General features: G+C 33.5%; 1 protein-coding gene across 4 annotated transcripts in view; it reads right to left on the reverse strand.

Moving 5' to 3' along the window:
* Positions 1-176: 176 nt before the first annotated feature.
* Nckx30C (solute carrier family 24 member Nckx30C) overlaps positions 177-25,463 on the reverse strand; it is a 1,001,248-nt gene continuing 975,961 nt past the window's right edge. For all 4 annotated transcript variants that reach the window (XM_069822261.1, XM_069822260.1, XM_069822262.1 and 1 more), the window contains 2 exons: positions 24,655-24,791; positions 177-17,812 (listed from right to left, as the gene is read on the reverse strand). In XM_069822261.1, the coding sequence (XP_069678362.1) occupies positions 17,572-17,812; positions 24,655-24,791 (378 nt within the window). In that variant the 3' untranslated portion in view covers positions 177-17,571. The remainder of the gene's footprint in view (positions 17,813-24,654; positions 24,792-25,463) is intronic.

The raw sequence follows: 25,463 nt of genomic DNA on the forward strand, positions 1-25,463 counted from the left end.
CAGTAACTGCAATCTTAAATTAAGAAAACACTTATAGGAATAAGTTTATCCTTTGGAAAAATTTAGTTCTGGGGGATCCATATACAGCAACGGAATGTTTGTGTGTTGTATTGTCTGCAAAATTGTAACAAACCATGGCACAACATGGCCTCCTAGTAATAACAATCTACATAAAATCTTTTTGTATTTTTTGTTTTTATTTTTTTATCTTGTATCAGGATAACAAACAAACTCCTGATTGTTTCTCTCTCGCTCTCTCTCTATAAATATGTAACAAACTTTTGTCGGGTAAAAGAACAATCCGCAGTCAACACTGAAATTGGAAATGATGAATAAATACATGTACACACATCTACAGTTTTAAATAGAGTGTATGTATACTTAAACAAGTGAACTGACAGTGCGGATTGCAAGAGTTGCAGCACAGTTGATACTCGACAAGAACAACACTTTCTAATCGCAATATGCTAAGTTTAAACTAATTCAGTAATCATTGTGTTATCATACACACGCATAAAAAAAATAAAGAAAAACAAAGTCCCAATGCAGTCACAAGCCTGAGTAAACAGGTTATATATAATATTTCTATAGACTATATCAATATTAAATATTAATGTTGAGAACAAATACTGTATGTTGTACCACCAGGCAGGCCTATTTTACAGTACTCTATGATTATGTTTATAATTTGAAGTAGTGAATATGGCTATATGTTTATATGGGCTCGTTCTCCTGTATGGAACAAATGCACAGTATAATGTCTATATTTCTCTAACGTGAACATGACATATTATGTATTACGCCCGCTCTATATTGTATATTTTTCACTGTATCACACGGCTCGCCAGCAACCATACCTTTCGTTTCGTGATATGTGCCCCCATCAGCCGAAGTTAGTGATCATGTACAACACCACAAATTAAACAGAAAACAATGAGATGTATGTAATTCTAGGCACTTAGAGAACAATGAAGCCTTTGTGGCAATGTATGGATACAGCTATACTCTTTATACAAGGACTTACATTAATACAGTGTGCAGATCTAGAACAAACAACAGTGTAAATCTGTCTGTCTGCTGCCTTTTATGTATGTATGTATGTATGCTATGGTACCAAGTTAAGGGGCTTATTTTCCCGCAGGGATATACTCTCAACCAGATATGATAAACTCATTCAAATAATATCTGGGAAAGTAAGTTAATGATGATTGCACCATTTACAAAAGCCAAAAAGTCCAATCGAAGGTTGACCCATGAGACCCGGTAGAGATGGTTACATAGCAAATTTTATACATTCTAATATATTTCTTGGCTTCAGAGAGAGCAGATTACTGTTGCTATTGATGTTCTGTACACATAAATTCTCTCAGACTTACGACAACAATTATTAGTGATAGCAGCTATCCAGCATTAGTTATAGAAAAATTTCCTTCAGCATGAACTGTTCTCTGAACACCAGCATTTTAATCAAAATGGATGTTCGTGTAATTAAAATCTTAGCAGTTGGCACTTTAGAAAACTAGTTACAGCTGTTTACTTTCAGTAGTTTACTTCAGAATTAAGAGGCGTATTTGTAGTTACGTGCGAACTTACGAGTATAATACATTTTTGTATGGTAGTACATTAATATCTGGTCACTTGATGGATGAAGAAGCTAAAATTTCGAAGTAACTGCAAGATTTAGATTCTTTTAGCCACAACATTAATTATTAATTTTAATTAGAATGAGATATTAATGTGACTAAGAAGCAATAGAGAACTACACTGGTGTATATTTATATTGATAGTAGGTATAAATTTGGGTTTTTACTTAAGCTTTTCTGAATTTTCCTTTAATGAGATGAAATTTTCTCAACATAAAATTTCTACATACTCATGGGCCTTTATATTACGCACTTTAGAGAGAATTTTATTCCTATTTTCCTAATAGCCTATATACAAAACGTAAATTTTGTAGTAGGACTGTTATTTCAGTACAAACACTTCATAGAATTATTGTACAGTTACAAAATTTACTTTTTTTTTTTTAAAATGAAAGTATTATAATCTAACATACTAATATTAACGGCATTCTTACTCCCAAAGTACAAATCATATTTTATTATTATTATTATTATTATTATTATTATTATTATTATTATTATTATTAAAACAATACCAACAACAGCAATAACAATGTTACCAATCGTCACTGAAAGCAGAAAGTTACTGATCAATATACTGGTAATATATTACCCATAAATTAATATATTCGTATATTTAAATAAAATGCTAATTTGACTTAAACAAAATTTAATACATTAAAAGCAATGAATTAAAAATCACGAGAAAAATTATGCAATTCAATTTTGATATTTTCTGCACAGAAATTGTGATTTTAAATTCCTAGAATTTCATTTGTTTCAGAAAATTTCTTTTACGAAATTGTATATCATTTTAAAGCTTAATATCACAATACTTTTTAAAATACAGAAAATAATGACATCAAAGATAAAAATAATTACAGTAATAACTTTTCAGTGATCAAAGGATGTCATTTAACATTTTAACTTATTTTCTAGATATTTCCTTTCTTATCTCCTGCTATTGAGGATATAATATACAGCATGTGTATTTTCATATTATTTATGCCTTTAATATTATGAAACTAATAAGTTTCAAAACTGTTTTTGTAACATTTCTTTTCAACTTCTTAGTATGAATATGTTACAGTTACCAGTATCTGTTACATGCCAATTAAAATACATTGCAATTCTTCTTATTATAATAAAACACGAAATAGTCAAATTAATCAGACATGGGCAAACTATGAATTATATTGTGTCAAAAAAGAAGAAGAAAAAAAAAACAAATTAAAAGAATCTGTGCATTAATGGAGAATGTAGAATGCCTTTAAACGCATGTCAATAACAACATACGTCGATTATTCTTAATTTATTTTCATGTCACATCTGTTTGTATTGAAATGAGTGATATCATTTCTAGGCCGAAAAGTGGGCCTATATCTCAGAGTGCAAAAGCTGTCCAAGTCTGATATAATAAATTAGATTGTCTATTAATTTGCACATATCTGTGCTGTGTGGAATATTCTTCTTCCAGAATATGCAAAATTATAGTATACAATATTCAAATTATTGTCAAGACTACAATCTATGCATTCATTTGGTAATAACTATAGACTGGATACCTGGAATTCAATTTCAACAGAACAAATGTGTCCAAAATAATTCTCTGTGGCCATTTCTGTGTAAATATAAGCCATTACAGACGTTTTAGTGGAGAAAAAGGGAACAGAATAGTATCATGAAGAAATTTATGAAAGGAATACACAGATTTAATTAAATTATTATACAATTTTCCTTAAGAAACGTAGGAAAATAACTATTGGTAACTGGTATAAAAATCATACTCCTACCAGTTCTGTATGTAAGTAGTACCAGTACTTCATCTATGGGCCCCAAAAAATTTTGCGCCCCCTCATCAACTAACTTATGCAAACCATTTTTATGCGAATTTTAGGCATTTAAAAATCAAACTTTAAAAGAGTGGCATGTAACAATTTAATATATTCTACTACCTACAGCAGACATCTTAGAAGTAGGAAAATTTCGAAACTTTATTTCCAACTTGATTTTTTTCTTCTATCAAAATTTTGCCACTCATACGAATTTTTCGCTCTCTGTAAAAAATATACACGTACTGTATTCAAAATCCAGTAAGATTCGAATGCAGGAAGAAAGAAGGTAAAAAACCGAATAAAATGAGGGGCCACTCAATCAGTTCTGAGTGAACTTGGAGGTGATAGGAGCACTGCAAAGGGAGGTAATTATTAAATTAATGGCAAAAATTCCTATTTTGCAAACAGTCGAGACAAATGACTGTCGAGTATGTGCAGAGCCATATTGATACAATCTGTGTTTTCATGAATCTAAATCCGTACTGAATTCTCATGTCAATGAATGAATTCAATAAGTTAATTTATTTAAATTTACTTGAAAACCACATGTAAAAGTATAACATTGATTCACAAGCAAAAGTCTCCTGAGGGTATGAATTAAGTTGAAAAATCATATTCAAAACACGACAACAGGATAGGTTATGATATATGTTAGCCAAGAAGGGTCTGAATTATTAAGCAGATCCTAAAGATGAAACTATTTTTGTTTTTATGTAAACCATTGCTTCATTTCTAAACATCCATGTGATAAGACATATTCTATGTTGGGGACATACCTCCGATATAACCTCTCGATTTTTCTATATTATTTCCTATCTATAATCGCAATTAATGTCCTACATTCGCAAACAATTTGAATTTTGTATTTCTTTAATCGAAGTAGTACAGACTCAGAAACAAAAATTTGAGCCACTTGAATTTTCCAAGTTCCAATTATAACATATTGCGCATGTTCAGTGCATGGAAGTTGGAAAATTCAGATGGCCCAAATTTTGTTACTGGGCTTGTACATGACCTTCCCTTCTTCATTCTTATATTCAACTCTAAATTGCGCGTAAAGAATTTATGTGTGAACTAAAATTGTGAATAAAAAGTATATAGTGTTAAAAGTTGTATAATCAAGATGTAGGCAGGCCTATACAATTTTTATGCTTGTTAATATAATAGTCGAGAAATATATGCTACAATTTCAACAGTGAAAAGGATTTTTTCCTTTGTCATTTTCTCAATAATGGCCTGAAAATATTGTATATGCGCACCCCTGTAAGAAAACTGCTACAAGTTATAAAACACTGTTCTTGGGAAATGAGAAGTTTAGAAGTCAGTGTCTTGGATTTTAACATCATTGTCCAAACGCCCTGAAGTGCCATCTATGGACAGGACTTTAAATTAAACTTGTGGCATTATTCTGACTTGTAGAATGCAAAATATATTATTAGACTGCTTATGTAACACAAAATCAACTCTTTTACTTGTGGCAGTCTTCCTGCAGTGGTGCGATTATGTAAAAATCTTATTAAATATTGAACAAGTTCTGAATTATAACCTAAAATAAGACACTTATTCATAAAAGGTGAAAGGAGCAACGCATCTTATATTTTTGGTCCAGGGAAAATACTGTTTTAGTATACTTGTATACACTAAGGTTAGGTTTAGTGTAAAAGTGGTCTATATGCAACGACGTCTCCTAGCAAATTACCATGTTTAGATTAACTTAAGTACCCCTTGTAAATACGGACCAATCTACTGACTAATGTAGATCTTAAGACCGTTCAGTAGCTAACTTCTTATTTCAACTATTCTGTAACCAAAAATATGGTCAATAAGCATTTATTATGTGCTGAGTGGTCTTCAAGATCATTTTGTGAACGATACGAGAAGAAAAATTCATTTGTCTTTGTTGGTGATGGAATTCACTACTTTCCAGCCTTTAGTTAGTAGCTATACAATAACAACAATAACATATTTATTTAACATATGATGGATGCAAGTCAAAGTGAAAAATTATTGTTACTGAAGCTGTACCTGATAACAACATAGTCATTTCACGATGAACACATTGTTTCCAAGGAAAGCGCGAACATTGAAAAGTTCATTCTTACCTCTAGCTTCTTTTAACACTAAGTGCACAATTCTAAACTCTTAAATCTTTTTTACGCTGGTATGTTACAGTCTGTATTTCTTTCTTTAATTACTTTTCAAACCATGTACTATACACAAACTAATCCAGTTTTCTTCAGTGTCCTTGCCAACAGTTTTGTGCAATTACTTATGGAACATTACGAAACAATAACTTATCAACATGGTGAAATTCATGGGACCAAAATTAAGAATTCAGTTATATAGAATTTCCTCCTGTAGACATTAAAGCTTATTTATCCTTCTTCCTAACATATAATCTTCTTGTAACAAACATCTTCATTGTACATATCTACACAAATAGTAAACTTTTTACACGAATCTTCTATAAGTATTTTAATCAATTAAATACATAATATTCTCTGTATCACATATTTGCACTTGTATCAGAAACAAGATTTTGTATATTTCTTAATACAGTACTTATCTTCACACAAAAGCCTGTCCATATTAACACCATATCAATGAAAATAAGTTATAAATCTTACTCTGATATACGTACGTACAATTCTCTCTTCTTAACAGTATTTAAAGTCGATATCATTTTACAAAAACCTTTGTAATACGGAAACAGACATTTAAAATAAAAAGGACGGGGTAATATATCACAAACAAATTGCATCATTTTTCATGGAAAAAGTGTAGCACATTATGAACATAATGGAAGATTAGTTTCCTTATAGAAATATAAATATAGAGCCTCTATTCTTTCTGTAAATAATTGAAGAGTCTTTGTCACGCGTTGATTCATTCTCTCCACTTTATTTTAAAGTTTATTCCTGAAACTAATTTATTTATATTACTATGCCTATATTAATTTTAATACATGAAATGTATCGATATCTGACATATTCTATTCATTGCAAATTTCATGGGCTGTTACTTTTAATTGTCTATTGTGAAAGTATCATTTAATATTTCATCAATTTAAATAGCCAAAAAGTCGAAAACAAGTTTAAGAATATTATTTTAACGGTTTAACATTAACTTTAATTTTAAAATTATTATCTCACTATTAAACTTCTTAGTTCAATATTAAAGCTTCTTTGCCAGTGAATGATTTTTTTTATCCTCTGATATTTCAACGTTCTAAGAAGTATTATTTGATATTTTTATCAATGCATGTTAATTTTAATAGTATCAGTGTTAGTGAAAATAAGTACCTATACTGGTATCAAAATAAAAAATGGTATAAAAAAATATGTAGTCTACAGTAAATTGTTAACATGACAATTATTAATGGACACAAAATACCGACACATGTTTTTCTATTTTATCAGTAAAATTATTTAAATATATGTACTTCCTAAATTATACAAAAAAAAAAAATCTTTTCTGGGGATAAAAGGCAGTTGGAGTGTCGTGCTGATTCTAGTGCCAAAGTCATGGAAGCATGGAGCTCTACCTCCATGCCCCCCTAGCGCCTTCTTGGCATATAAAGGGGTACCGGTACCTTTACCTTTCACAAAAAATTTAATGTATATTTTATTCCTTAACATATACTGTTTTTATGAACTAAATACTACAGAGTTAAATTGTTTAAAGTTTGAATGGTGATATTTAAACTTTAGCAAGAACGTGGCTTTAACTGTCTTTGCTTGAATTGTTAGTTAATGCGGATTATCTTAAGCTTTCTGCACAAATAAACAATTCTACAGTAAAACTGACTTGGGAAAAACTGGCTATTTTATATTTTGATAAATTGACTATAGAGAAGAAAATTGAGGCTTCAATGAATGTTTGTTTTCTCATTTTCGTAAATTGGGAAGTACACCTAGAAATTTAGTGAAAGATGTGTGTTCACACAGAGGTAGTGATCAATAAATGGAGCTTTCATGGGTGGAATGAGAATTTGTTAACAATTCTCTATTAAAGTACTGTTCAGAAACTTCTTCCATATTCCAAACTTCAACGATTTGATTTGTCTCATAATAGAAGGTTGATAGGATGGCGTAACAATAGCTAGAAATATATAAATACCCAATACCTAAAATACTATCTAATATAATCTTCGGCAATCTATTACACAACCCTTTCTTAAAATCCCCTAAAAATACAATCCCTTATTAAAGTTTTCACCTTTGGTATGAAGAATAACAATAAAAAAATAGCTACGTACTCCAAGGAACAACATATTTTCTCCATTGCTTTTCAAATATCAGTTAAGCACCATACTGTACATTTAACTTGTATTCACAGCGTTACCAATGAGCCAAAATCAAGATCACATTCCACAAACTGGACAATTCGTGTATTGCTTTTATACAGGTGTCTGTCTGTATTTAACATAATGAAACTAAGTTTCAATATGTGTGAGGAGTGTAAATTCTATATTAATAAAACCCTAAAATTTCGGATCTCATAATTTCACCATGTCAATATTTTCCACTCATTTTCGATCACATAATTAAAATGTACATGTAATTTATTCCATTTGATGTCATTGAGATAAAAACAAGCTTACTGTAATGACTGTTGCATAGCTATTAATATAACTCGTGGAATGTGTGATGACTTCATGTCTTAATTTCAGAAATTTACTTCGTCTGTTAACCCTCCTGCTACCAAGGGTTGTAATAGAATTACTCCACGGATAATTTTTCAGTATTATTTTAATTTTTCTCCATATTTATTTTTGAAATTCCACGTATTTGTCCGTTACATGACTACCAACATTTTGAAATATGAATAACACAAATAATTATTCTACTTTAAGAAGTAATCCGCATTACTGAAATGGGATGATCTTGGTAGTCTGTGTCATGAAAGTTCCAGAATATGAATTCAATTTGTAGCTTAATTTTCTACATGTTGAGTTTGTCTGCTTCCAAATTATTTTATTTTGTGTTATTTACGGTATATCATTATTTATATTGTTGTTTATAATATTATCATGTGTATCATGACTTTTGGTTCCAATTTTTTTTAAATTTTAATTTCAGTCTGTTATGATTATTCTAAAAGTGATTTTATTAGAAATAATTATTAGTACAACCTTTTTCCGAGATGTTCATTGTAATACAGATGGTGTTCCAATATTTGAATTAAAAAAAAAAATCTAAAATTTATATTCTTAGATTTATATTTTTACTTATTTATGTTTAGAATTTTTAAAGATTTTTTTAAGGATTTTATTTTATTATAAACAAATGTCTTGGAGGTGTTCGTGGGTGTATAGATTATATTTGAATATTTAAATATCAGCAAATATCTTAAATGTTTTCCAACTTATTTTTAGTACCGTACTATGACTTTTATTGCTTGAAATTTGTTTCCTACCTTGTCAAAACATTAAGGAGTTTGCCTTGAAATAAAAGGGATGCATGTTTAATTTTACAGATATGTTTTCTCATAGTATCACCAATAACATATTTTGAAGGTCATTAATTTTGATATACTCTTTCAACAGAATGGAACGATACTTTGTATTTTTAAAAAGAGGAAAATTATTTAAAATTTTTACATTTTCTGAAGTCCATAGTCAATAATGTAATATACATTTATAAATATTTCAAATGCTTAACAAAGATTGGTATATGATTTTGATTGGGGTAATTCTATTACCTACCCCCCCTTGGTAGTAGTAAGTTATAAAAAAAACCTTGGTAGCAGGAGGGTTAATAAACACAGAATGTTTTATACGGTAAATTTTGGCTTTCCCATTTTACCTTTTTTAGTGAAACTGTACCTCGTTATAATTGCCATGGTTATTGGACTATCAAAGAAAAGCATAGGTACTGCTTATTTCTTTACGTCGTGTCTGTGAATGAAAAAAAAGAATGGCGAGAGGAACAGAAATATAATCTCACTTAAAAAAAATCCAAATGAAGAAGTTAGTATAGTTACAGTTCAATTCACAGCCATCTAATTAATTACATACACCAAATACGTTCTTCACCAATTCTCATACAGGTGGTTTCCGAATTCAGTTTACAGCAAAATTAAAATGCTACTAATTAATGTTGATATTAAAGGTAAGTCAACCCCATGACAGGCCAAATCGACCCAGAGGGTGGCAAGACGTTAAGGCTTCCACCTTTACAAAAAATCTGCATTTAATGGTAGTATGGATGTCAGTCCTACATACCCACCACCTTTACCTCAAAGGAAATGCCCCTGGTATTCATTTCTGTTAGAGGCTGAATAGATCCCAGAGTCATAGTGCGGCTGAAAGGATTGAATCATTGGAAAAATCCATGACCCGATTGGGAATCGAACCCGCGACTTTCCGGCTTGCAGCATTATGCCCTAACCGTGTACCCCAAAGCTGTAATAAAGTCAACAATATTCTGCGCCATTATTTTTTTAACATTCACATACGGTAATGATAAATCCACAACCATTGAAATCCTGACCTCTATTTATAATCTTACTGCACATTTAATACACATCAAGTCATCAACCATCCTTTACTGTAATTAACTCTGTTTTGAAAGTAAAAATTACAATGTTCTCATCTTACACATGTTGTTTATATTTCACTACAAAGGTTTTTACTTGAGAAAATTTCAAACCATTTCTGAAAGCCATTTCTGTCGATCCAAAAATGAAGGAAAGAGTGAAAAAAAAATGGAAAACTAATGTTTTCGACATTTTTGGCGTTTAAAAATAATAAAGACAAATTATATGGTGGAGCTGCAATACAGTATGTAATACATTTAAAATCCTCGTGGGTCATAATATGTATAAATTAAAATCATGAGCAAAAGAAGCTTTTTAAAATAATGTTCTTTAACTCTAAAAGTGAATGATTAATATTAGTGAGTAAACTAGGGTTGCCACCAGTCACGAATCATACGAGACATCCAGAATTTTAAGAGAATTAAAGTGGTTTCGAATTAAATTTAGGTGGAACGTCATATTTCCCGAATTATAGGTGATTTCGGAATGACATGTAAGAAAAAATATTTTTATGCACTATTTCGGCTAGCTTGCCTAGCAGCAATATTATGTTATACATCGCTACATATGAAAGCTGTATGCACCATTCACAATGAAAAGAAAATATAAAATTGAAATCTTGTGCGTATGTTATTTAATGAAAGTATTCACAATGAATTACGTAACCATAAACTTATACTTAAACATAAATACAAAAATGGTGAACAGTCGTGTTTTTTTCTCTATAAAACATCTGATAATAGAAACCCTTTCAAAATAGAAAACTCTACTTTACGTTCTTTTGCGATCAGTCTGCTATTTTTGAATAGTGTATTATGACATTCGTGGGTCAAAAAATTATTTTTAATTTTCCTTACAATAATGTAATATAAACTTTTAGCTTTATATCAGTGAAAGAAATTTTAAGATATCTATAAAAATTGACTAAGTTTTGCATTAAAATGTCCTGATGCAAACACAATATCAGCCAGCATTGCCAACAATATGTAATTTTACCATTAATTTTCTTAAAACTGTTTAAATCATATCTTGCACAATTTTTAAGATAATACACGAAATTTTGTATGGCCCTTTACCTTAGTAACATCAACAAACTGTAGATAAATTTTTAATCTCTCTTTAACAAAAATTAAAAAGAACAAGATCAATGAGCTAGTACTTGTTAATATGAATGTTACTTTTAAGGCAAAAAAAGAATTACTAAAAAAATATTTAAAATCTTGAGGGAAATTTTTTGAATAGCACTTTGGTACAAATCGCAAAATGAATATTTTAAAAGTTCATAATTTAAAAATTGTTATGTAGAAAAATAATTTTTCTTTTAGATGGAAGAGAAATTTTCTGACATTAACCATATAAAATTTTATCAGAATAGGTCTTAAGGATATGGATGAATAAAATTGATAGAACATACAAATTTTTAAGAGTGAATGGTGTATGTAACCCGTCAAATACTTGAGCAACAGGACTTGAGTGTATCAGAGGCATTTGAAGTGTTCAGTGATATAAGGAACCAACTTCTTCGAGGATAGAAGAGCAGCTTTGGAAGATTTTTTTCACATCATGTGACAACAAGGATGTAACAGATGGAGATTGAATTTACTTATACATAGTGAGGTAATAATGTGGATTAATGTAGCAGACTTTTCTAAGGACTTTTATTGTAAAAGTGACTGCTAGAAGCAGCCAAATGTATTCAAGAACAATAAATAAAAGTAGATCTTTATTTTATCTATATTTGGACTGGTAAAAATTCCAAGCAAAGGTTGTTTTTAAATAATTACGTTTAAGATCTATTTATATCTTCGAGACTTTACTTATATCAAATATTATCAGAAAAAAATATTTAAAAAAATTGAACAAAAACATATACCGGCATTACATTTCTTTACTTAACCCCTTTCCGCATACTGGGACAGATATGGTACATACCGGTTTTATATTCGTATAACTTATAATATAGGCATATAATATTTCAAACTGCATACTGGGGCAGATATGACACACTGTCAAGAATTGGATTTGACCATATGTGACATCAGTTGAGAAAGAAAGAATTACTTAAGTTATTTGAATATAAAACCAGTGTGTGCAAGACTGTCCCATGCGGTAAGGGGTTAACTTGTAGGCCTATAAATAAAATATCTTCTTAGTATTCTTCGGTGCACTAACAAAAATTTTGTCAGGCCTACTGTTCTGCATTTTAAATTAATCTTTGGAATTGTTTAGAGTATATGTTGTGTGTCATTTGAAATTGTGAAAAGGTGGCAACCCTAGAGTAAACTTAAAATGTATTACTTACTTACTGGCTTTTAAGGAACCCGGAGGTTCATTGCCACCCTCACATAAGTTCGCCATTGGTCCCTATCCTGAGCAAGATTAATCCAGTCTCTATCATCATATTCCACCTCCCTCAAATCCAAAACTTAAGATGTATTATTAATAAAAATTATATGAGAGATATTTAACGGTATCCTGGAGTAGTACAATATAGTATTTGCTGACTAATTTTTATTACACACTGGTGGAGAAGTAAAAACAATATTGTTGGAGAGTAACAATAGCCATAGTGGTAATTACAACTGTTTTGTTCCAGGATTGGGAAGTGTTCTCCTTCGCCACTTTTAAAAATGTTATAGTATATGCAATTTGACTATGGGAAAGAACTACAGAAAAATAATTTTGTTTGAAATCTTGGTAAAGGATTATGTTTACGAATGTATCTAAGGCCCCATTCATAAAATGTCGCTTCATAAATGCATATCAGACGCGATATTTCTGCTACAAACTATATGAAGTGGGTACCGGTAATATTAATCAATTTATAGCGAGACTACAAATCAGGAAAAAGGTGCTTTCATTGCTTCATGCTGACAAAATGTAGCCATGTGTACTGTTGTGTCAGTCATTTGACATACACTGCTCTCCAAATAATTACACAACAAGGACTTAAATTTCGTCTGATACGCAATGGTCGAAAGAAATAGAAAAACCACGTGAGGATAACACTACATAACTTCCATTTAACAATTTGTGAAAGATCGTCATTTGAACATAGATACAAGTTTTTATAAAACAATATAGTAGGCTAACTGTTTTTAGAATCTTTCTTCAAGATTAACATATTGTACCGGTACCGTAATATATTTGTGTTTTTGCTTTTGCATAAGTGGTCCTACAATTTTAACTAGTTCTTGATATGTAGAGTTAGTCATTTTAAATAGTGATTGAAATTATTTCTTCACCACTTTTCCCATTGTGCATTCTTCAGGAAGAAATGAATCGGAATCATCTTTAGTGATGTCCAGCCCTTTCCTTCCAGCCAATTATGCGTGACAAATATTAGAGAGTAAGAGAGTTAATGACTTTATTGCCAAGAAATCAGCGTTAGTTAACAAAATATAGTGACTGGGGTTGAAAGGAATAGTAAAGTGCATACCATAACCTCTCGTATGGTACTCAAATCCCATCCTCACCTTCCCATGATGCAACCTGTCCTTAACAAACGAGGTCACGTTATAACTGTTCCATAAAAAATAGAGGCAATGCAATTTCAGCTTGCTGACTTTGCATGGAATGCATAAGCGTCCCCTAAGTGGTGAAGAGGGGATATGGTGAATGGAGTTGTCTGACAATTAGGGTTGCCAACTGTTTTTGAAGAAAATACGGGAGACTAAGCGATATACAATATTTCACATAGAAAATTGACAAATTATTCAATGCAGTTACCGACACTAAAAACAACATTATTCTACACTTAGGCAGTTAGGCTTAAATTAAGAGTATTTTGAGACAATTTGCCTCGCGTAATAATTTCAAACAAGTTATAAAAACTCCCTACATTAGCAATTTAAGTTGACAGTGATTTGCAGTTCTGATTTGATTAGATTATCTTGCTCTTGTTTCGAACATTTGTTCACTTACTGTTCATAAAAGAAAACACTCTCTGCATGACTTTGCTGTCTGATAAGTGTACAACACAACTGACTAGTTTTTTTTTCTTCTAAATTTGTGACTCTAACAATGTTTGATTTTAAACTAGTGAGCCCTGAAACTATTTCTGGCAAGTATTATCTTCTACAGAGATCACATATTTCAGTGCATCTCTGAAACAACAGAATCAATCATATAAATCACTTTGAATCAATGAGAATTAAATGTTTCAAATATAGTTTTATATTATGCGAAAATAAGGGAGAAAAGTTCTTGAAGAGAGTTGGGAGACTATTAAAAATTAAGGTTAAATATGGGAAGGATTGGCAACCCTACTGACAGTCCTCTCGGCTAGGTCATATGGACCTGCTAACCAACAGCAGGTGTGGTCCTCTAACAGTTTTGGGGTTCTGTGTAGGTGACATAATCGCCATAACATAAAAATATGATGCCTAAAACGGTTATACTTTTTTGCTACGTCACTCTGCTCTATTGGAGAGCAAGAGAGTTACTGGCTTTACTGACAAGACCTCAATATTAGTTTAAAACATTTAGTGCTTGGGATTTGATATAATATTCAAATTATTTCTTTGAAGAGATTAACAACCTACAACTAATATTTATTTCGATGTAAAAAATGGATTCACAATCTTCTTCATTTACGATTGCAAATCTAATAACAGTAAAAAAGTACATCTTTCCTTGTTCGACACTTTTACGACTAGATATGAAGCTTCACGGGCAGAAATACAGGCACAGACGATTGTCTATGAAGCGATACCTCATGGATGGAGGACCTTTAAGCGAAATTATATTGCATGCAACAGAATTCTTTCACCCTTTGAAAACTTATTCGTCTCTGAAACAAGGAAAAATCTAACATTTGTCAAAATGGCCTTCAGATGTGGATGATAGCTCTAAAAGTTAAATATTCAGTGAGGTGGTTCCTGTTCGGAATTTGAACAACCACAGAAGATCGATATGAAGGGCAATTACAGTACATAACAGTATGCATACAAGGTTATGACTGGGATATCTAATTATAGATCACTAAGGTGACTTAGTTGTTTGTAAGGCTAATTACGAGGAGGGTATTACATTGATGGACTGTGATGTTGCAAATTGGATAGAGTCAAGTGGGTCCAGACTTCAAAATATTTAGAGGCAGAAATTTCTTGAATTATACAAGAAATTTCTGTATAAATAAGCGTCTTCAGAAAGGCTAAGTTCTGCGCATTACAATTGCAATTCGTGGTTGTTGCCTCGATATTTTATTCCACAATTCTGAAGTGCTAAACCTCAGTTTCCTGTTGGTCCTTTATTCTGTATTTGCAACATCATGGAAGATCTCAACCCGTACCGGTATGTGAATTGTTTTATGCTGATGCTGCACACTTTCCTGGTATGCTGGAACTGCTATCATTTTCAGTTTCACTCACACTCACTGTTACACATGATTCAATCAGAAATCAATCTCTTTGCAGTGAACTCTACAGCGTACTAATATATAATATCAAAACTTAATAATAAAGAGGTTAGAAGGACATGTCGTAATCCAGCTCCTCTCTTAAGCAGGTTTGTATTATTGTAATAATGAAAGTGAAATATTTAAGAAATGTGAACCAAGTCCATTCCGTTACGCCTTCGTGGTGAGAGCTGGTGTCAGATGGGACCATTGCAATGCTCGGTGTGCGTTACGAAGGTATATCACAAAACACATTCATACCAACAATATCATGTCCTTTAATGTAAGAGAGATTTAAACTGTGACCGACATTTCATGCAATTTATATTATTGTTCTTAGTAATTAAAAATCTCAGAATGGTACCTTAATTGTAGTTAAGACTTTAAAAATACTACTGAAGTAGAATGTTTAAGGAAGTTATTCTGGTTATGCCACACTGCAATTCTGTCGATTAACTGGCCTCTTCAACTGCACACTTCCAAAAATAATGTAACAAATGTTCCATCTCGGCTCTGACTGCCCTCTCTCACCACGCAGGCAGCTCCACACGGTGACAAGAGTCCCCCAAACAACTGCTGATGCTTCAGCCGCAACATAAGTTCTTTCCTCGAGATCACAGTGCAACGAGTGTTCCTTTCTTCGACTCGGTCCTTTCCCCGGCTGCCGACTGAAGCTCAGAATCTCGCTTGTTCCTCGTTCACAAGCCTGGCACTCGGAGCGTCCGGGCAGAAAGCTTTTTACACATAGCGACACTGCACACTAACAACATTGTTCATTTGGGGGCGATATCGTTGAGTTTTTCCCTGTCTGCACCGTCTAGGTTGTGCTCGAGACATGCATTAACAATTTACTTACAAAGACAACAACAATAATAACAACAATAAATACGTAGAGCTACACGCAACGTTGCTTATTGCTTTCACGGAGCTGGGCGAGGCAGAGGTCTCAGAACTGCAGTTGGCTATTATTACAGAATAGAAGTAGTAAAAAAAGAGAGAGAGACACACATGATATGGAAGTAAATGTCTTATTTTTATACTTTTTATAATTTTTTGGTTTGTTTGTGACATTTGGAGAGCTTAGTAGCACACAATAACAACAGAAAGCATTGAATGTTTTATTCCGTCCAGTGTATTATAATTACGAAGACTGTCGTCATGTGGCAACCATTATTATTTATCTAAGATTCATGCTAGTGTGTATGAATGTACACTATGCTATCACACGTTGTACATAGCGAGAATTATCTGCAGGCAAAACGATAATTCTGCAATATTTTCCATCACTATTATATTTCCAAGGAGCGGTAATGAATCAGAGCAATAAATTTATCTAGAGTTGTTTCGAGAAGGTGTGAGATGTTATTGCTGATTAGAAAGGCTGCATTTTCCATATAAACATGTCAATGGCTATTAAAAGACGTGATTTAACTTTCGTAGATTCTGCAATTCCCAACTTCTGAATGTAATAATTAGGCCCAGAAAGCTCGCCTGACCGCCGGTCAGCGGCTCTTCTCCATGTTAGTTAAGTACAAATGGTGTATAAGAAGGTTTTGTCCGATATAAAGCGCTTGTTATCACGTCATCATTATAGAGTACAGCAATTTTTGCTTCCTGTTTGTTATATTGGTGTATAGATTTATTTTAATTCTGCAACCTTACTCTTACCGATTAATCTTATGTTTAAAATTCCCCCTTTTCTAAAAAAAAGATGATTTCAAACATGTTGAGAAATAAGCTACACCCTGCAAAACAACCAAGAAAATTACTTTTGTTTTTCTACAACAATAACCAACGTTCACAAAATATATGTATATTTAATATTTGAGGGCATATATAGTACTTTATATGTGTTAAATGGTATTCATACATATGAAATGATGTATGCATTTTTTATAACTAGTAAAATAGCCTAGTATTTGTAACCGTCTTCCAGTATGTACAGTACACAAGATACTTTACAGACAATCCTAACTGTACGTAATGGATGTACTCTTATAAATGTACGTATTTGTGATTCAAACAGCATGTAACGATGAATATAAGTAACATTTTCTAGCTGCCGCCAGCAATCAACAAGGGCCCCGGGACCGGCCCCAGACCACCTTCCCCTCCAAATCCCCAAACGAATAACACCACTCTGGCTGTAAAAAAATAGCTTGGTCGTCTCTTGACACTAAAAGGGACACGTAATTATCTTGTACTCAAACATGAGCGAGACAGCCACGAAGACGAAATATAGCAGGAACATGGTGAAGCCGAGTCCCTTGTTCATCTTCCAGCGGAAACAGGCGATGGAGAGGATCACAAACAACAGCATCATGAAGAGGATGGATATGGAGCACACCATTCCCACACTGTTTACTTCAACAGGCTTTCCGTAGATGATCCCAAAGAGTAACCAAGGCACTGGCAACCTGCACACACACATAGAAATGTTAATGCTTGTTCCTTATTCATATTGCAAAGATATTTCAAAACAAAGTTACTAAATCCGTTACTGGACTTAAGAGAGTACCTCCTGTTAGGTTAATTCATAAAGAACTATTAATTTGGACAATCTATACTAATAATGAAATTGTAACCTAAATTTTTCTGGTAATTTTCGCTTTTACAAAAATAGTCTTAACATGTATAATGAATAGGGACCGGATTTTTATGTAATTTCAACGTGTGAAATATGTACATATTTACTTACTTACTTACAAATGGCTTTTAAGGAACCTGAAGGTTCATTGCCGCCCTCACATAAGCCCGCCATCGGTCCCTATCCTGTGCAAGATTAATCCAGTCTCTATCATCATACCCCACCTCCCTCAAATCCATTTTAATATTATCCTCCCATCTACATCTAGGCCTCCCTAAAGGTCTTTTTCCCTCCGGTCTCCCAACTAACACTCTATATGCATTTCTGGATTCGCCCATACGTGCTACATGCCCTGCCCATCTCAAATGTCTGGATTTTAAGTTCCTAATTATGTCAGGTGAAGAATACAATGCGTGCAGTTCTGTGTTGTGTAACTTTCTCCATTCTCCTGTAACTTCATCCCTCTTAGTCCCAAATATTTTCCTAAGCACCTTATTCTCAAACACCCTTAACCTATGTTCCTCTCTCAGAGTGAGAGTCCAAGTTTCACAACCATACAGAACAACCGGTAATATAACTGTTTTATAAATTCTAACTTTCAGATTTTTGGACAGCAGACTGGATGATAAGAGCTTCTCAACCGAATAATAACACGCATTTCCCATGTTTATTCTGCGTTTAATTTCCTCCCGAGTGTTATTTATATTTGTTACTGTTGCTCCAAGATATTTGAATTTTTCCACCCTTTCGAAGGATAAATCTCCAATTTTTATATTTCCATTTCGTACAATATTCTGGTCACGAGACATAATCATATACTTTGTCTTTTCGGGATTTACTTCCAAACCGATCACTTTACTTGCTTCAAGTAAAATTTCCGTGTTTTCCCTAACCGTTTGTGTATTTTCTCCTAACATATTCACGTTATCTGCATAGACAAGAAGCTGATGTAACCCGTTCAATTCCAAACTCTCCTGTTATCCTGAACTTTCCTAATGACATATTATAGAGCGAAGTTAAAAAGTAAAGGTGATAGTGCATCTCCCTGCTTTAGCCCGCAGTGAATTGGAAAAGCATCAGATAGAAACTGACCTATACGGACTCTGCTGTATGTTTCACTGAAACACATTTTAATTAATCGAACTAGTTTCTTGGGAATACCAAATTCAATAAGAATGAAAAATAAGCTGAATATGTACCAAAATATGTAAAATCATGAAAATATTTAATATCAATATGTGGCAGGTATAGGATAGGTAAGACTCTCCAGTTGTGATTTCATAGAGCACCCGACTTTTTTGCCGCATACTTGATACATTGCAATTTTTCCATCTGAAAACCTTCGTCCATCGCAATCCACGATTTTATTTTTGTCGTTAGGATTGGAGATACAGGGGCCATTTTAGTTAGTTAAAAGCAGTAGATAAACTCACTTGCACTTTATACTGTAAGTACTAAAACTAGACAACTGAGTTAAATGAATGACACAACAGTACCGCAAGCACTGTTTCGCTTTACTGCATTATGAGAAAATAAGAGGAGATGTGGGACACATGCATTTTAGCTGCTCCCTGTAAGAAACAAAGTACCTACTAAAACCTCAAACTAATAGGTATTTACAAACTGTTGTTTGCCTGGAACTAAGGACGTTAAGTTTCGTGCCGAAATATATCTTTTTTTGGGTAGGTGAAAAGGCTTTTTAAATTTGTGTATTTCAAATTGTAAACTTCCCCAACAGAAGCTTTTTTTTCCTTTTAGAGAAGTAAAAATGAATAAACCCCCTACATATATAGATTTATGTAATATTAAGCCATAATATGTAATGTGGGGTAAATATGTAAAAATATGTAGTATCAAATTTTAATATATTAATGGTAATTACAAGATTCGCAAAGATTTGTTATTTATATACGGTTAGGTTGAAAGGAATATAATATGTAATTACATAAAAATCCGGTCCCTAATAATGAACTCTCCTGAGACCGAAAATAGGATTTTTGAAAATTTTGTTTGTATGTGTATACCAGAGTTTAAGCTAGAAAATAAATAATTGTCGCAAAAATGCACAAATAAGAATTATATTTGTGCAAGGAAGATAAAATTAATAAGGTTTGCAGAAACAAAAATTTATGTAATTTGTTTCTTGGAATTAAAGGGTTCAGAGCCATAGTGGGCCAAGCGCCATATGTTAAAAACGGAGAAAACAAGGGTTAAAATTAAGTGAATACCATAATTCAATGAAACATATAGCAAGTAATATAAAGTAAGCTTATTAAAACTGAATGATATGTCAATCTTCATCAAATTATAGTATTTACTTAACTTTAAACCTTACTTTCTTCGTTTTTAATAAATGTCGCTTGGCCCACTATGGCTCTGAACCCTTCAATTATATTACTTTCAATCCATCTTACCATACTCTTGTGTAAGCAAATCATTAGACGTAGGTATGTTTAGAATCAATCACTGCTGAATTTACATAACATTAAAATACGTTATTTTACGGGCACTCTAAACATTGAAATTCTTTACGAGTAGGCCCTTCAAGATTTATTGTTAGCAGAGTGCTAACTCTTTTTTACTGAAAGACGGTTTCTAATTACAGTTTTTACAAGATTCATGCAACAAAGCCTAGCTCACAATTTACAGTAAGCTTATGCGATGGAATTGTATAAATCAATTAGAAGAAATTATTCACTTAACTCGTTAACTTACATGAATTGTACCAACTCTTTGAAATCCATTCCTGAACATCTATTGCTCAATACCTTCTTGAACATTGCTCATGCCATTAGCATTTCATTTAAATTCACATTCTCTAGAAGTGATTAGTTTGTACACATCTCTGATTTCATCTTCTCCATTACCATCTAGTTTCCGAAGTCCAATGTGGTTGTCGCATTTTTGCACATTTACATTCAAAGTTTGTTGCATTTTTAGAAGTCTAGTAGCAAAATGCGGCAAATGCGACTGTGGTTTAAACCCTGGTCTGTACCTATGTTTGTTAACTTTTCACGCGATAATGGCTGAACTGATTTGTACGAAAAATTGGTATATAAAATAAGTTAAGTCCCACTTAGATTTTGGGCTATATGCCATTCAAAATACTTTAAAAGGAGGGACTGAAGCAAATAAATTTCGCTTATTATTGAATTTTTAGGATAATATTACACAACAAAAGTTGTTTTGAAAAATATTTCCGACAAGTTTTATTCTAAGCAAAATTTTTATAGAACCGATATTTAACGAGATATATGAGTTTTACGTGGTACAGTCATTAAGTTCTAATACTGAGCGCATAGTGGCGTTGTGGTGCACTATAGCGCATAGGTGGCGCCATGGTATGATACCTTGTCAGTTAGTCTCTCGACCCAACAAGAGACAGTTGAGTGCATGCACTGTAAGCAGAACTACGGTCTTTGTTGTGACGGTGATTTGAATGCGCACGTCGGAACCCGAGATGTCACAGTTTGAACAAAGGGGAAACATAAAGTTCTGCCAGAAATTAGGCAAAACTGCTGCCGAAACATTTCAAATGATGCAGCAAGTTTACGGTGAGGACGCAGTGAGTCGGAGTGTTGTGTTTAGGTGGCACCGACGTGTTTTGCAAGGAAGAGACAGTTTGGAAGACGATGTGCGTACTGGTCGGCCACAAACAATTCGAACTGAACGCAAGATCCAAGAAGTTGCAACGTTGGTGCGTGCTAACCGCTCCCAATCGGTAGACGATATCGCAGCAACAGTAGGGGTCAGCCATGTTACTTGCTACAAAATTCTGTCTGATGACCTGAACATGTCTCGTGTTACCCAGCACAGTGTGCCACGAATCCTGTCGCAAGACCAACGTGATGATCGCATGATGATTTGTGGTGACCTCATCAGTAGTGCTGACGATGATCCGACGTTTCTCAACAGGATAATAACTGGAGACGAAACTTGGTGTTTCTTTTACGATCCGCAACTGAAACGACAATCCGCCACCTGGAAAACGCCGTTATCACCACGACAGAAAAAACCGCGACAAGACAGGTCAAAAGGCAAGGTGATGCTTGAACTGTTTTTTGACTCAAATGGAGTTGTTCACATGGAATTCATCCCAGAAGGTGCAACTGTGAACAAAACCCGCTACAAAGAGATCCTTGGCCGTTTACGAGATTCAATTCGCCGTAAGCGACCTGAGCTATGGCGTACAAAGAATTGGCTGTTGCTACATGACAACGCCCCTGCACATCGCTCTGTCCTTGTCCAAGAGGAACTTGCAAGACAACAGGTGACAGTTCTTCCACACTCTCCGTACTCACCTGATCTCGCACCATGCGATTTTTTCTCTTTCCTCGCATGAAAGCAACCCTACGTGGGCGTAGATTTCATTCTTCCGAAGAGGTGATGACTGCCACAAGAGAAGCCATACGGGACCTTCCTGCCAACATCTTTCAACGGTGCTTCCAGCAGCTATACCAACGTTGGCAAACGTGCATAACGGCCAACGGAGACTATTTTGAGGGAGGATGTGGTTCTGTTTAAATGTACGCCGTGTTATGCGGCATCTTGTGATACATCCATATTCTTGTGGGAGCCTACCCTCCAGGCGTCAAGTCTTAGAACTTAATGACTGTACCACGTAAAATAACAATGTACTTTATATCAGTACCGTCTCAATCAGACTGATATAATACAATAAAAACGAATGACTTTGCGATTATTTAAGGTGGCCTTGTACAACAAGCGGAAGATATTCGTTTAACACTCTTATTCAGGGGCTATACAAGAAAAGATACATAATATGTTGTACAACGTAATATAATAAGCCATAAAGCTAAATTCTGTGAAAAACAAACTGTCAAAAATTAAAGAAGGGAAATAAATAAAAACAGTAAGGTATCGCTGAAGTTTTAGAGAGAAAGAAAGGAAAGTCTGAAACGATAAAATAAATAAACCAACCAAGAATTAAAATAAATAATCCTGCCAAAAACGTTTTTTCCTAAACATTTCTTAAAACACCGGGAATTTGGTGAAAATTTCTATTCTATTGGAAATTGATTATAAGTTGTTATTAAAAATGCTTAATCCCTTTCGTAACATAAGTTACAGAGTCATTCTGGAAAAAAAAAAAGGTTTGTAGCAAGTGCAGCGAAGCCCATGGGTACGGCTGGTAGAAGGATATATTTCTAATCAAACATTCTGTACATACGCAAAATCGTACACCAATAATAATCCATTCATTTCTAGTTTGGGTAATTACAACCCAGCTTTAGATAAACACAGAAGACCTAAAAAGTGTATTCCACGTTCTAGTTTGGAACGACAATGTACCAGACATAAACCAAATTGAAAACTAAGCGGTAAGATGACTCGTCGAATATGGGCTTAGAGTGAATTGTAGGTGAAGGTAAGATATGAGAGAGAAAGTGGGAGAACGAAGTGAAAGAGAAGAAAAAAAGAAGGGAAAAAGAGAATTGTTGGAAGGAAAAGGGGGATGAAGAGAAGATATGAGGATGAAAATGGGAAAATGAAGTGAAGGAAACGAAGAAAGGAGGGGAAAAGAGAAGTGTTGGAAGGAAAAAGAGGATAAAGGTAAGATATGAGAAAGAAAATGGGAAAAGGAAGTGAAGAACACGAAAAAGAGAAGTGTTGGAAGGAAAAAAGAGAGTGAAGAGAAGATATGAGGATGAAAAGGGAAAATGAAGTGAAGAAAACGAAGAAAGGAGGGGAAAAAGGGAAGTGTTGGAAGGAAATGAGGATATAGGTAAGATATGTATGTATGTATGTATGTATGTATGTATGTATGTATGTATGTATGTATGTATGTATGTATGTATGTATGTATGTATGTATGTATGTGTATGTATGTATTTATTCACACTGCAATGGGTATATACCCGGTGGCAGTAGTAACTAAATAACAATAATAAACTTATTAATTAAAAAAATATGAGAAAGAAAATGAGAAAAGGAAGTGAAGTACACGAAAAAAGAAGGAAAAAGAGAAGTTTGGAGGAAAAAAGAGTGTGGAGAGAAGATATAAGGAAAAGGAAGTGAATATGGGAAAATGGGAAAAGGAAGTGAAGAACACGAAAAAGAGAAGTGTTGGAAGGAAAAAGAGAGTGAAGAGAAGATATGAGGATTCAAATGAGAAAAGGAAGTGAAGGAAACGAAGAAAGGAGGGGAAAAAGAGAAGTGTTGGAAGGAAAAGGAGGATAAAGGTAAGATATGAGAAAGAAAATGGGAAAAGGAAGTGAAGAGCACGAAAAAAGAAGGAAAAAGAGAAGTTTGGAGGAAAAAAGTGTGGAGAGAAGATATAAGGAAAAGGAAGTGAATATGGAAAAATGGGGAAAAGGAAGTGAAAAGAGAAGGCAAAAAGAGAAGTGTTGGAAGGAAAAGGAGGGTGAAGCGAAAATATGAGGATGAAAATGGGAAAAGGAAGTGATGAAGACGAAGAAAAGAAGGAAAAACATGCGGTGAAGATGGAAAAATTCAAGAAATTGAGGAAGAAAGGAACAGAAGAAGAGTGATAAGAAGGCAAAATAAATATATGAAAAAGAGGAGAAAAGGAATACAGGAAGAGGAAAAGAAAGGCGATAGCAATGGCGGATTTTGCATATGTATCTAGACTTTCTCACAACTCCGTGCTTAACGAAAATTCCTTGATTAATGATATCGCTAGTTACGGACCCAACAGTGACATCGAAGATGTTGCTTCCAACGGAGGAGGACACAGCCATGTCGCCAAAGCCTTTCCTCGCAACAATCACACTTGTGATGAGGTCTGGTATGGAAGTGCCTGCTGCAAGAAATGTTAACCCCATCACCTGAAACAACACGATTATCCTAATTAACAAAACACGAAGATTAAAAATCAAAATGTTAAAATATAAGAGAATGAACATCCTAATAGCAGTACGCCTTGTCACAGCGACCACTTCTCTGACACTTCCGTTTCACTGGTTGCCGCAACTGCACGGCGCTATGTATGGAACTGCAGTAATTTATTTTTTTGGTTTAGGAGACAACTTCTTACATTTATCCGTTGTAAAGGCTGACGTTACGGATTAATCGTATTGCAAATTTTCATAACTGAGTTTTAAATCCGTGTCATGTGACGAAAAATGAGTTAATGCAATAGTCAATGGCGACTAGTAAAACTTAGTAATGGAGGGCTTCAACCGTAAGAGATTAAAATGTAAGGTAAAATCGCTTGAGAGTTTGGGAAAAACCAAAGAGTTTGTTATATATTACAAACTCTTTGGGAAAAACAAATCATGCAATAATTGTATATCGTAACTAAAGAAATCACGTCAGGCACTATCACCCGTGGCTAACGAGTCTTTCTCATTAGCCATGATATCTCCACCACAACCAACAATGGAAGCTTGCGGAGAGAAGTGAGATGGAAATGCACTGTTGCCATAATTCTAAACATTTAACATCCAGTTTTTGCAAAGTCGAAAAATAATCGCTGGAAATAACTACAGACAGTATTT

Source organism: Periplaneta americana, chromosome 3 (assembly GCF_040183065.1).
Source record: "Periplaneta americana isolate PAMFEO1 chromosome 3, P.americana_PAMFEO1_priV1, whole genome shotgun sequence".
Classification (NCBI taxonomy): Eukaryota; Metazoa; Arthropoda; class Insecta; order Blattodea; family Blattidae; genus Periplaneta; species Periplaneta americana.